Here is a 15000-nt window from a genome sequence, read left to right as displayed (position 1 = left end):
ATAGACTTGGATTCTAAATGATGGTGACTGAAGAGATATTACGAGTTTCTAGCAAGGGGTAACAGTTAAAACGGGAACTGCATCTGTTACACTAACGTTAAAATACCTCTCACTGATGTAATAACAGATTGTGTTTACATTTTCTCTCTTTTGGGGACTAATTCTGCATTTAAAAAAATATCTCAGTGATATTCTGGTAGCTCTGTTAAGGCCATCTATTAGAAAGAAGAACAAATAAGGCTGGATAATCATTTGTTAATCGATGAAGTACAATAATTGATTTAGAAGTTTTATAGCATGAATATATTTTTGAGGATAAAAATACTGTTGAAGAATAGATACTGCATTCATAATTTACTCTTGTAGTTCTTTTATAAGAATGAAGACTTTGGCTTCACAGCCCTTTGGGAAATGGAAGCTCTTGAAGAGTTTAAATGTTATCAAGGTGTGTTATGTCCCAGGAAATGTGAATCTGCTTCACTTGCTGTTTTAAATGGAATACTAGACTAGCTTTTATTAAATAAGGTTAGAAAGGGAAAAAAAACCCAAACATAATTCATTCGTTTTTATGTATTTCACAGATGTTTCTATATATTCAGGTATGTGTCTGGGAGGTTTCTAAGTCACATTGCCTCATTTTTTTTTTCTATATGATTTTTAAAAATTTCAAACAAAGCTGCAAATTCAAACTTCATGTATGTTCTTAAAAGATATACATATTTTTAAAACTCAAAGTAATTTAGTTCAGAAAGCTGTGAAGTGTTTTTTGGTTTGTATATTTTAAACTTAAAGATAAAAGATAAATGAGCATTCCCTTTGGGATAAAGTATTTTTTCCAAAAACTATGTTCAGGTTTGCAAGATGTCAAGGTCTTTCTATATTTCTTTACAAATTTCAAAAGCAACCAATGCATTAACAGGATTAAACACTTTGTAAGAAAAGAAAAAAAAAAACCTATTACTGAACTTGGAGCCTAACAATAATGCAAAGGGGTCCTTTTTCCTATCAATCACAAGTAAGAGCATTTTGAAAGCAAAGATATTTAAACATTTTAAAATTGTCAGATATCACTTGATAACTAAAAAAAATTGGTAAGGCCAAAAATTTGTAACAAATCGATGCATATTGTGTTAGACATCATTGGCAATAGCAGATCATACCACTATTTAGTCTGTCTCTTTTACCATCCCTGGTAAAAGTCTTTATTTTCCTACAGTATGTGAATGATTTAACATCTAATATTATTAGCCTTTTCCCAAATATGTTAAAAATTTTTGCTTTGCAAAACCTCTAACATGAACACACCAAAAGTGAACGCTGGGGACTAAGTGGGCAACCAGAGAATACTTTATTCATTTTTAAATTATTAATCACCCTTAAACAGGCAGCTATCTGTTTTAAAAGACATTAGAACACAGCTCATTTCTAAGCAAGGAGTGACTGTCTCAGTCCAGAGCACTTTATGGGACTTTTTCCCTCCTTTCATCAAGGTTACTTTAACACTGTTCAGATGCTGCTAAACATAGCTGTCAAAAAAGTAGTTAAGTTCAAGGAATACACATAAAAAAATGCAAACGAGCTTCTTGTGAAGAGAAAGCCAGAGAGAGATAGAGAGATAAAGGGGAGAGAGAGAGAGAGAGAGAGAGAGAGAGAGAGAAGATAATGTGAGGTTGATAACAATTTTGCCTCAATTACTCCAGTAACACTTGTAATAATAAAGACTTAAGCAGCATTTACTGTGTGCCATTAAACACTTACATCCATTTATTCTCTGTTTTATTTTCATTGGAAAATACAGACTTTGATACTTTGATATCTGGCAACAAATGTATACTTTTATCAAGATAATGCTATTTGATGAACTGACTGTTTAAATAATAAATACATGAGTTAAAGTACAAAATGTGTTATTTAATAAATTTCACTCATCAAGTTACAGTATTAGCCATTTGAATTAGTTATTTCACAAATTAAAATGATATGAAATGAATTAACCACTTGGTAACCGTGTTAATAAGTTATAAGAGGTGATTAGCTTATCCTTGGATTCCTAGACCTGAATGCTATAAGAAAGTTTCCATTAGCCTTTGAGTAGAAATTTAATCTGTTTGAGATGATTATTCAATATGCATTTAAAAATACTCTGAATTACATCTTATCAATCATTTACATTTTATAGTACTTAATTAGCTTATTATTAGCTTGCTGGCAAAATAGAGATTCCTTGTGATGGATGTGAGAAACAAGTGTGTGAATATCAAAACGATTGGTAAATTTAATTTTATTGAAATGTCTTATCAGCTAGTCAAAAATTTAAGCACAGAGATAGAAGAAAAAATTCCAACTGCCAAAGTAGAGATAGGGTTATTGATAAGATAAAGAAACTGTCACCCTTCAGGAGCTTAAAATCTATGAAGAAGTTCCCAAAGTGATGTACAAGCGTGGGAATGAGTTCCTTATGTAACAAAGGACAGGACGTAGCTATCTCCCACTAAACCAGCGATTCTCAACCTGTGGGTCGCCAATGTTCAATTTGTAACAATGAAAATACATCCTGCCCATCAGATATTTACATTACGATTCATAACAGTAGCAAAATGACAGTTATGAAGTAGCAACGAAAAGAATTTTATGGTTGGGGTCACCACAACATAAGGAACTGTATTAAAGGGTCGTGGCATTAGGAAGGTTGAGAAACCACTGCACTAAATGATAGGCTTCCTCAAGCTAGGGATTGTTTATCTCACTATTATTTGTCAGCGTTTTGCCCAGAATATAGCATCTATAAAGTGTTCAATAATAAAAGTCTGGCCAAAAGTTAAAACAAATATGAAATGAAGGTCACCAGATCATTTGTGATAAATCAAAAGTTTCTGTGTCTATATTAGGAACTCATTTATTGAATTAAAAAGGATATTGAAATTAAAAATATATGAAACTACATTGGATGAATGTTTGAAGAAAAATAGAGGGAAAGGAGTCAAGAAATTCTAAAAAAGTAAAGGCAAGCCAAATCATATGAGCATTTTTAAGAAGGCTATATGAACGCCCATGGCATGCGGTGATTGTTCACAGAGATTTGGGGGGCTGCTAGAATTTGGAATGAGCTGTGTAATTAGACAGCCTGTTCAGAATTATTATTGTGTCTGACATTACTTGAAGTACATTTATGATTGTTTCTCAAGACCCTGGAATATCATAATTAATAAAAATGTGAGTGACTAATTGATGGTAACTATGCCAATGAATGTTTCTATGCCTTGAAGCATCTTGAGTACGTCTGCAGAAGGTTCAGAATTTGGTTGTGTGAAATGCAGTACATTTTGTGTTTAATCTTAACATTTTCCCTCAGCTGTGTTAGATCCTGGATAATATGAGACATGACACATTTAACTTGGATGTCCCTAACAAAACATAAGGCAGCTAAAGGATGTAGTCATTGACGAGACTAACAGCTTAGCCCACTCTCTCTGTGTTAGTCATGTTTGAGAGTACGGCAGTTCATAAAAACCTGTGCAGGGAGTTCTTTTGGGTTAGAAGAGGCTTAAAAAATCACCCAAGATTCTCTTAAAGAAATATAATTGCTTTTTAGTTTGTGCATTGAATAAGTCATCTTAGAACATTTGTGGCTTGGCAGTGGGTGAAATGTGCCGATAGTAAAAGAAATAACTTAGAGAACACATTTCAGTTACTTATTGTAAACCGGTGTGAAATCACAGGGTAACATTATATCCCTAGGGATCTGCCTGGTTTATGGTGTTGATGTATCACTTTCTGTAAAAGGTTATGTAAATAAATACAGAGGTACTGACTTCATTGTAGTCATTAATGGTGACTATTTCAAAAAATATCCATCAATGTGTACTGTATATATGTGCATTTACACAAGTTTGACTTTAATATAAATGGACTGCATTAATAAGCTTTACATGAAAATGATTAATGTCTTGCACATGTGCATTTTAAACATGAGATTTGGATATGTTAATTTTTAAAGTACATTATTTTATGGAAACAACATTTATTTTCACTAGCTCTTTAAGTTTATTTAATTTATGAGCATAATTTTGCTTTCTGTGAAATGCTAACAATTCAGCTAAATAATGACAATATTCCATAGGTATAACCAGCTGATTTCCAACTGAGTAAAGATTAAAAGATCTTTGGACATTTAAAAAATTTACAAAAGTGGGATGACAATAGAAAATTACAGAGTACAATTCTTTTGACATTTTAGGAGACTTGAAATCCAAATAATTCCTCATTTATAAATATGACATTATGTAATGTGTTTATAAAAGATGATAGTTGCAAAGTTACTGAGTTGTAAAACCTCATAAAAAGACAACTGATGAATCTGTTCCCCAAGTGTGTTTATATTTATTTGAATTCTTGATTGTATTCCTCTGCTTAAACCTTTGTCATGATTTGAATAAGACATGAAGAATATCAGTAAAAAGCCAAATCATGCAATGATGGGCAGCCTGTATCCCTTGTTCTAGCCTCGTGTAAGCAAGGGCTTCAGATTAGTAATGATTCATGTGGCATTCTGTTTAACCTATGGCACTTTAAATGTCTTTATCTTGTGGTAGTATAGATTCCCAGAGAGGTAAAACATAAATTACATATATCTTATTTCTTCTCTTTGGGTCAATTGAGGTTGAATCAGCATGGACATAGACACTGAAAGCGTCTTTTCACCTATGCATTTACCTCTGCTGTCTACTTCCCTAGTACTTTGTTTATGCTGCTAATACTTCAGCTGTCAAATTGTATTATCTACCCAATCATAATGGGAGTTACTTGAGGCAGGAATTATGTCCTGATTGTGTTAGATTCCCAGCCTCTATCAAAATTTAAACTATACATTGAGAAAGGGCAAAACTTACTGTATAGAAATTATACCTCGCCCTAACTGGTTTGGCTCAGTGGATAGAGCATCGGCCTGCGGACTGAAGGTTGAATTCCGGTCAAGGGCATGTGCCTTGGTTGTGGGCACATCCCTAGTAGGAGATGTGCAGAAAGCAGCTGATCGATGTTTCTTTCTCATCAATGTTTCTCTCTCTCCTTCCCTCTCTCTTCCTCTCTGTAAAAAATCAATAAAATATATTTTTTTAAGAAAGGGAATTAATTAGCAGAGATACTTTAATATTGCTATTAGCCCTTTCTATATAATAGAAATGTGAGAGATGAAAGGAAATTAGTAAAATGTATATCAAAATAATCTATAAAATTATTAATAAATAAACAGTAACAAAATAACAAAACAGTAACAGTAACAAAATAACAGTAACAAAGTAACAAAAATAACAACAGAGGCTTGATATAAAAATGACAAAAACATGATATGAAAACAGCAGAAACATGATATAAAAACAACAGTGATGCAAACAATGACTGATAAAGTGACTAAACTTATTCTAATATCTCCCTGTACACCACATTAAGAGTGAAAACACTTGCAGGGTGCTTGACTAATTTCCCTTGTGATGAAGTATTTAGAACTTAAACTGTATTGTCACATGCTCTTCAAACTCGTGAGAAAGCAACATATAACTGACCATGTGTGAAAATGGGTTCAGGTAGGAATATTCCTATTCTGTCTAGAGTTTGTCCTTGTGATTTATTAATAGTCATTGCAAATGCTGGCATCACAGGAAACTGTCTTCAAATTAATTTAAATGGGAGGCCAGTGTCAGATGGGAACAAATCAATTCTTGGAATCAGAACAACCTCTCTTTTTGCAGATCCTGTTAATACTTCACCTTTGATTATCCCAGCACAATTATAGCCAACAGCTGTAGTTCCAAGCTTGAACCAATGCTCTGAACAGGTGGCCCCACATGCCTGAGTGATATGGGCTTGATAGAGTTCAGGTGCATGTAGTTGAGTAGGATTGAAACCCAGGAGAATGTTTGTAAACATCTTGGTCTTGCCTTTACTTTGCCTCTTAGCATCTGCTATAAACTAAAGGCATGGCCGTGGGCATGGTTGCTGTCTCTCAGAGAAGCAGCATCACACCAAGACCTGACTTTCATTCTCTTCTCCTTCTTTTCTAAGCCTTTCAGCTGCCCCACTCAGGTTCACACTTGAGGAAGATCTGCCTCCAGGCTCCCAGGGTGGGTTCCTGCCTCAAACTCTTCCCTTACAGGAAACAGCTCCCTGAAAACAGCTTGGGGGCGGGTGCAGCCGTTGCCAAGACAACCCCTGTAGGAGTGACTTCCTTAGGTTGGTCGTGGCTGTTAGTCCCTATGTGAGGAACATAACCCATTGTTTTCATATAAGTAGATATATGAAGCAGTCAATAAAAAAGTATGGAAATAGATTACATCGCTTGAATATCTTTTATCAGACATTCTTACTGATTTGACTTTAAAGATTAGAAAGTCCCTTTATCTTCATTCAAAAATATATTGTGATATTAAAAACTGGAATAAGACATTGCTTTACATAAACAAGTGAAAATATTTAAAAATGAAATATTTATATCTATTTGGATATATATATGTATGTGTGTGTATCTACATCTATATCTATATCTATATCTATATCTGTATCTATCATCTATATCTATGTCTTTGTATATGATTGTCTATATCTATATTTAACTCATACATTTTGGAATTCTGAAGTAAATACGCTGTTTGATCACCATTGGTCATACCCCAATTGACTAAATTTTTGAGAAATAATTGGTGCAATATTTTGTGATCACAAAGATAAGGCCCAGGTTGTGTGCCACTTGGGCATAATTACACTGTATTGTCCTACTTTTGTTTCCAGTTGCTTCTCATTCTGGCTCACTTTTCACTATTCATAGTTACCTCTCTAAATGTAGGTCTGATGATGTCACTTCTTAATTCTAGCTTCCTCACTTGTCATAGAGGATCCTTGAGGATTTTATTCTTGTCTATCTGTCTCTGCTAATCAGAGGTGATATAATTCACCTCATTATATCACCTTCTGCCACACAAACTTCTAATCTCCCTAACAAGCTGTTTCAGACCTCCACGAGTTTTTCCAGATATTCCTTTCTGTCCAAAATGCCTCTTTGTGCTGTATGTCTCCAGAAAACTCACATCATCCTTAAAGATTCAACTCAAATGATCAGGAGGTTTTCCTGCTTTGTCCTAGAACAAATCACAGCCTTCTGTGTAGTCACACTGTATCTTGAACCTACTTCCATTTGTAAGTATAGCAGGTGCTTTAATCCTTGTTTTTATCTTTGTCTCTTCTGTTATCACTATGAAATCATTGAAAGTCAGGTTTATGTCTTTGTGTCTCTTCATTCCCAGAACCAGGTACACCATCTTGGATATAGCAGGTGTTCAATAAATCTTTGTGGAACAAATTCTCTTATGTAATCTTCACAACCACATTTGTTTATAAATGAGGGTGCTAAGGTCTAAAATGAGTGAGTAACCTGTTCAATGTCATAGTGAGTGGCAGATATTTTTCTTCCAGCTTAGGGCTCTTTGCAGCAGTGTGACTGTTTCTTCTCCGGGGAATACCAAAAGAGCCATTTACCTTCAAATCCATTCTCCTAAGAATGTGAATTTGCAACAGCATGGATGGACTTGGAGAGTATTATGTTAAGTGGAATAAGACTGTCAGAGAAAGACAAATACTACATGATTTCACTTATATGTGGAATCTAATTAACAAAATAAACAAAAATATTTGCCCTGTAATTTTTTTTTCTCTTTTAATGCCTATGAGCATTTCTCCACTGCTTGAATTGGGTCAGGCTTGGCATTCATCTTCCTTGCCTGGTTTGATGTATATGAGTTTCTTTGATCTCAATTCAGATTATTCTGATTTTTTTCTTTTCTTTTCTGGTGACAAAGTGTCTGCCTGGTATTTCTCTGCTAAGATTAGTCAGCTTTCTAATAGGAACTGGCTGACAGCCCTACCTCTCAATAGTCCTTCCTGTTTTCCCACTCTTCACCTTGACTATTCACTTTTAACCATTCAGACCTTGATGGTCAGGCAGCCATTTTCAGACATCAAGGAATGTAATTTCTCAGGCAAATCTAATGCCATGATAAGAATTCTTAATAACTTCCTTTACATATATTACTAAATGATAATATATGAAATGCTAAAATTATAAGAAATAATAAAAAAGAGTGAATTTTGAGACTTCACTTATATTTTAATACAAACCAAAATTTATTGTCAAAAGTTGGTTAGCACTTGCTTCCTTCTCTTAGACCCGGGCTCTTGCTTGTAAAGCATGTTGCTTTTGGATGTTCATTGTCACATTCCTTGCAAAGTCTAAAGCTGATCTTTTTCGCTGGCCCACCAAACCAAACTTTTTTTCACTTCTCTGTCAATAGCCAGCTCCTTTTAAAAAAATTCCATCAAGTCCAGAAGCCATGTGGTTATGTCTTAGTACTTCCCCTCCATCATCCACTAAAGCGACCAAGGCATCAAAGCATCAATGGCAGTTGCTTTTCCATTCAAAATATACAGATCCAACAGTCCTTCAGCAACAACTTCTTTTAATTCATCTGCACCAAATCCCCACCCAGTGCAAGTGCCACTTTCTGTCTCCCATTCCAACATACAAGTCACCCTGTATACTGCAGATGACTTAGTTTCCCCAAGACACTACTTTTACTAGGTCATTGTGTCTGCTGCTGCCTATTTATTAAGAACAAACTCTGCAACCTGAGAACTGAGGATTCAAAAAGAGTAGCTTTTTTTCATGTTTCCTCTGTCTGGATTTGCCCTTTTTATTTAGCTGCTTCTCCCCTTCATCTGAGTCACCCTTCACCCTTCAACAACCCACTTTAATGTCACTTAGTCTATGAAGTCTTTTCTGAACTAATTAATCATTTCGCCCTCTGTGTTTTATAGCATCCATCATATCATAATACAGTTAGCTTTTTATCTGTCATTCTCTTGTACTTTCTCTTTCACTTTTAAGGTTAGGGACTAGGCTTTCGTCATATATTTATCCCCTAAACACAGTACGATATCTGCCATAAAGTATGAATTTAATACAAATTGGTTGAGTGAATGTATGAATGAATAGATTAATAAAATAATAGTGGCTATTTTTCCATGTGTTATTCTTACCTCTGCATTTGCTTAAACTTTACTTTTCTGAAAAGCTTGCATTATTATCCAAAAATTAAATTTAATATATTTTTGAAGAATAGTTCAATATGATATGATATGTCCAACATTATTAGAACTGTTTAAATGTAGGCATGTATTTAACAATTCTAAGGAGTCTATATTAGAGTGGTAGGATTTATTGTTACTAATATTAAATTTGTAAATAGATGCTCCATTGTATCTTATTGTGCTACTTTTTGAAAGTAGAATAGTGCACAGTGTCCTTAAAATATGATATGAAGTAGAATGAAAACACACACACACACACACACACACACACTCACAGATCAGAACAAAAGCTACCTTTCCATTACACTTTCCATAAATAATTTTATTATTTTTATATATCTGAGATATATATATCTACAAAAAATAATTATATTATTTCTCCTAAAATTCTTTAGCATTTCTAGTCTGTAAGAGGAAACTATTATTTTGTTTGCTGTGGCTAATTACTTTATTTTATCTCATCTCACATTATAGTCACTATTTACTTAACTTTATTTTTAAACTTCCATAGTCTCAGGTCCACAGTAGGCAATGGATCAGTACTTAGTAGTTTTTTGCTGTTATTGTTGTTATTGATGATGATGAGGAGGAGGGTCCCAGCCAGGGACTGACAGGCTAAGATCATTTATTGTGCCACAGGTCTTTATAAAAACTTAGCACCTTCTCTCCTGCATGCCCTTTGTAGTTTTGCTAAATTTGGTTTGCCTCTGGCAAGAATTTTCTTTTTTCCTTCTCAATTTAAGGTCTTCTCTCCTCTGAGTTTTGTGAGTGCTCTTCTGCCAGGCTTTCCCTCCTCTCCTCTCTGTCTCTCTTAATGCTTTCCCCCCTCAATTACACAATATCATTCTCTTCAACAATGTAGAATATATATATATATATAATTTACTAATTGATGTAACACTACTAAATTTAGACACTGCTTCTTGAAATTCTACTTACTAGGCAAGGGTTTGTTTTTCTCTAGATGCATGAAGTGACATATCACATATAACTTACATTTGCTTAAATAAGAAAATTTCATTTTTGAAATTTACCTAAGATTTTATTTTTATAATTATAAAGCCAATTACTTTATACCACTTAGAAATCACATAAATAAAACCATTATATGCTTACTAAATTTTAATATTGATCCATATATAGTTATTGCTGCTAACTTTATAATTCGGATTAAATAAAGCATCATTTTAAGTTGATTTTACACTGTGTTTTTATGAGACATTTGAGTGACATAATGGTATGGGCAATCACTATTTGAAGACTTGAATATTTTACCTTCTCAATGGAAATCACCTCTTCAATTAGTACTTCTTATAAAAAATGTTTATTGGCTAAGTTGAAATATAATTATACATTTCATGATTCCTGCCATGAATTCCAACATCAAATAATTTTAATGTGTATTTTGAAATTGAGTAACAAGATTGCATGCCTACTTAAAAGTAGCATTAACATTTTTATTTTGGAAATACATTATTTCTCTTTTATAATTTTGCTTTATAATACACTTAAAATGAGCAATGTATATACCAGTCTTTTTGTTCTTAAAATTTTAAATCACAAGGTCCAACTTCATGCTCTTTAATTTGTCTTACATGAAGAATTTAAGTCAAGAAAAAATACGGTATTAGTTTATATCATATTTGTCAATTAATTTGTTGTAAGTTTGAACTTCTCACTGCGGCCTCTTTTTTAAAATTTTTATTTTTTAAAATATTTTTATTGATTTCAGAGAGGAAGGGAGAGGGAGAGGGAGAGAGAGATAGAAACATCAAGGATGAGAGAGAATCATTGATTGGATGCCTTCTGCATGCCCCATACTGGGGATCAAACCCGCAACCCAGGCATGTGCCCTGACCAGGAATCAAACCATGACCTCCTGGTTCATAGGTCAACACTCAATCACCAAGTCACACCAGCTGGGCTCACTGTGGCTTGTTATGGTCGGAACAGTCTTCTGGAACTCAGAGTGACTTTGGGTTCAGTCATACTGGTCCATTGCCCTCTGAGGGAGCAGAGACCAATGATGTGAAACTCTTAGGACAAAAAAGGACTGAAGAAATTAGATACATAGTCAATAGACTATAAAATAAGCTATTATAAAGTAAATCTTACAGTATATAGTTGGATGGCTAATTACTTGAATCATTGATTAAACATGCTAAATCACTGAGCCAATAATGATGAGCAAAAATGTTTCTTTACAGCCAGATTTAAAGTAATACACATACATGCCCAATTAACTATTGTTTTTAGCATATTTATTTTCCATTTCTATTTTTTTAAAGTCCAGGATTGATGTTCTCTCAGCTTGAAATTACAACTCACTAAGAAATAACACACTATTTATCTGCTGGCTCAAAACTAGGATGCTCCAGGAATGACTTCAGAATTAGCTAGAGCAATTTAAGTGTTGCCCTCTTTAATCTCGGTAATGATACTCAGGTCCCAATTATCTAGGGGCTATTTAGCCCTTGTTATCTCTTGCTACTTCTTTTTTCTTTCTCTCCTCCCTCAATGAAGGCAGGAGGCCAGGCAGAGGAATAGCTGGCAGCATTTTTTTTTTTTTTGACAAAACCCAAGCTGTTTCTTTAAAGCAGCCTTCATAAAATAAAAACAACAGAGATGTAATTTTTCTTTACAGATTATTCCTAACATAAAAAATCAGCTTTTATTACAGAAAATGCTAATGTCTCAAGGATGAACAGAATAAAAGTTTCATAATTTTGTCTGTTTTCACAAGTTAATTTAATGGAATATTAATATCTATTGATCTTCATTTTATGTCCATTATTCTGAATTCACATCCACATTATACATCCACAGATATTATAGTTTCATGTCAATAATGTTTTTTTATTATTTATTGTGGCCTCCTGAAATAAATGTGTATGTGTAAGTGTGTGTGTGTGTGTGTGTGTGTGTGTGTGTGTGTGTGTGTGAGAGAGAGAGAGAGAGAGAGAGAGAGAGAGAGAGAGACTGAGCTGTTCAATGATACTAGAAATAAATGGTGTAAATAGCAAAATAGCACTGGAACCCTGAAATTTAGTTAATACTGAACTCAACTAAGTAGGTTATTTGGGACTGGGATTGTAGTCTTGACCATGCAGAATGCATGAATAAGCTTAGTCAGTTTCATTATGTGCCCACTGTCCAAATTTGCTTTAACCACTGTTAAAGTGCAGAGTCCACTGTTTCTATCTATTTGTAGTTCATTGATTTTGTTTCATGTGCTCAGATCAACCACTTTTATTTTAGACTAACTTAAGGGGCATTTTATATACTGGGTTCTCTTTAGAGTTAAGTCTTGCCATGTAGGCTGATGAACATCATCAATTAAGTAACACGGATTCTGTTCATGTTGTCACACACATTCTGTCATAACCATGAATCACCTTGTTATTGCCCTGTCTACTGTATTGCAGGAAAAACAGAGGTTTCTGACAGATGTTCTGCATGAAGTGATGCTGCTTGATGGCTTGGCCAGTTCCCATCCAGTATCACAGGAAGTGCTACAGGCAACAGATATTGACAGGGTGTTTGACTGGATCGCATATAAAAAGGTGAGAATAGGTAACACCCAAGTGCTAATTGAATATTTCACTAATCTGAGGAAGCCAAACTATTTCATGCTAGATGTATTATATTCTTCTCTTCTTCCTAGCTCATAGAAATGAGACTGTGAGTTAGAAAATACAGAGTTACTAAGTTCGTGTTATTTTACGAGTTAGAACTTTGTTTTATAAATCAGTAAAATGGAGATGAATGTTTGCCAAATGCATAGAAATATTGGAACTATTAATGAATAAATGTTTGGAGACTGAATAAGAAATTGCTGTAGAAATGGAGTTATGTAAATGTCAGTTGTAATATTATTAATACTAGAGGCCTGATGCATGGAGATTCATGCAAGAATGGGCCTTCCTTGCCCTGGCTACCGGCACCCCCTTCGCTCTAGTTAGATCTGCCTTTCTGCCTTCGTTCCCGCCCATAGCGCCTTTCTGCCTTCCCATGGGGCCCAGAGGCCCGGAGCTGCTGAGGCGGTGCTGAATGTCTGCACCATTGTCATGGCATTCACAACGCAAGCATCCCGCCCCGTCCCCAGCAGCTTGGTGCCTGCATATTCAAATTAACCCACCATCTTTGTTGGGTTAATTTGCATACTCACTCCTGATGGGCTGGTGGGCGTCATGAAGGTAGGTCAATTTGCATCTTTCTCTTTTATTAGTGTAGAAGAGAACTACCTATATACTGAAAAATTATTTTTTCCTGAATGTCCCTTAAAAACTTACTTATTTTGATTGCAGATGCCAATGGGGGTGTAGACAGTAATATGACATATATTTTAAAAACAATGTTTAAGGGAGATTTGGGGGGTTAAGCATAATAAATGAAAATTTAAAGACTAGACTTTGAATGGCAGAGTCTTTGGTCAAATGATCAGTCATCAAAATATGGTACACTATGAACTTTTTCCCATTGTTGCTTGGATTAGGATTTTCCTTATAACCCTTCTTTCAGTTCTAATTTTAGTAGAGCATGTATATCTCACTGTTTAACACTTAGTAGCCATTTAATAATTATTAAAATAGTGTTAAAGTCTACTTTATTATTGGTGTATTGAATTGCATTTATGGGATTTCTATGTACTTTATTTATTTAATAATATTTTGTTTTTAAAAGTGTTAAAAGCAAGATATTCTTTTTTCTTAAAAACAAGATATTTCTAATTATAACTAAAGATCAAATAATGATTCATCAGAATTCTTTGGTGCAGTAATTTAGATATATGGTTTTGCATTCAGGTAATGACTATCTCAATGATTATTAGTTAATACTGTATGCTATAATATATAAGGATATACATAGTGTTAGAAAATATCTGTTCAAGATACTGATCATCACATTGGCTCAAAAAGGGTATATTTGATATTTTATAAAAATAAGTGAAAGTGTAGAATTATATTTAAAATCTATTAATTTTTATATATGAGGTTTTGGGCTAGATTTTGCTGGATATACATTCAGTTACTTAAACTGTATTGATTCTTGAAATATAATGCAAAAAATAATTTAAGATAGTTTGAGATGAGTTTAGAGACATGTCCATAGTTATTTCCCACCTACCACCAATTCTATGACTATTTGTAAATAACAACTTACTTCAGGATGAATATTAGAAAAATATTATTTTGAGTAAATATGTTAAAAGTATGCTTTTAGACATAAATAACATCGATTCCAGCTTCATTATATTTGAATAATTACAAATTTATTCAAGAAGTTTAAGATACAAAACAGTAGGAAAGAGTAAAGATGTAATAATTATTATTTTACCCTCTTTATATTTTGGTGCAAAGGCTTGCCATTTTACAAATGTGATAAACGAGCAAACTTTGCCAAGATTCTTAGGACCATCATTATAATGACTACTAGATACTGTTTCTAGCCATGTATTTCTTTAAACTTTATTGAGGAAACAATTGACAAATGTAATTATATATATTTAAAGTGTACAATGTGATGATTTAATGTACATTGTGGGATAATTACTAATACATCCATGGGAAGATATTTAATACATCCATCACCTCACATAGTTAACTTTTCTTTTGTGGTGAGAATGACCAGGATTGACTCTCAGCAATTTTCAAGTATATGATACCATATTATTAACAACTAGAGGCCCGATGCACAAAATTTGTGCTAGAGTAGACCTTTACAGCCCTGCTGCCTCGGCCCTCACAGCCTCGGCTTTATCCGTAAGGTCGTCTGAATGGTTATTCTGCTGTTTGGCTATTCAGTCAATTTTCATATTACGCTTTTATTATTATAGACTAAGGAACTGTGGGCTGTGAGGCTATG

The 15000-nt window shown here is 33.9% G+C and overlaps 1 protein-coding gene across 1 annotated transcript in view; it reads left to right on the top strand.

The window, feature by feature from the left end:
• The window catches only part of TRHDE (thyrotropin releasing hormone degrading enzyme), a gene marked incomplete at its 5' end in the record, with an annotated part of 386911 nt that overhangs the window by 203366 nt on the left and 168545 nt on the right, over positions 1 to 15000 (top strand). Inside the window, one exon of the mRNA XM_006759751.1 lies at positions 12561 to 12698. Within this exon, the coding sequence (XP_006759814.1) occupies positions 12561 to 12698 (138 nt within the window). The remainder of the gene's footprint in view (positions 1 to 12560; positions 12699 to 15000) is intronic.

Source organism: Myotis davidii, unplaced genomic scaffold, assembly GCF_000327345.1.
Source record: "Myotis davidii unplaced genomic scaffold, ASM32734v1 scaffold54, whole genome shotgun sequence".
In the NCBI taxonomy this organism is placed as follows: Eukaryota; Metazoa; Chordata; class Mammalia; order Chiroptera; family Vespertilionidae; genus Myotis; species Myotis davidii.
Note: the sequence above shows the minus strand (reverse complement) of the source record. Positions and strands in the feature narration are given on the sequence as shown.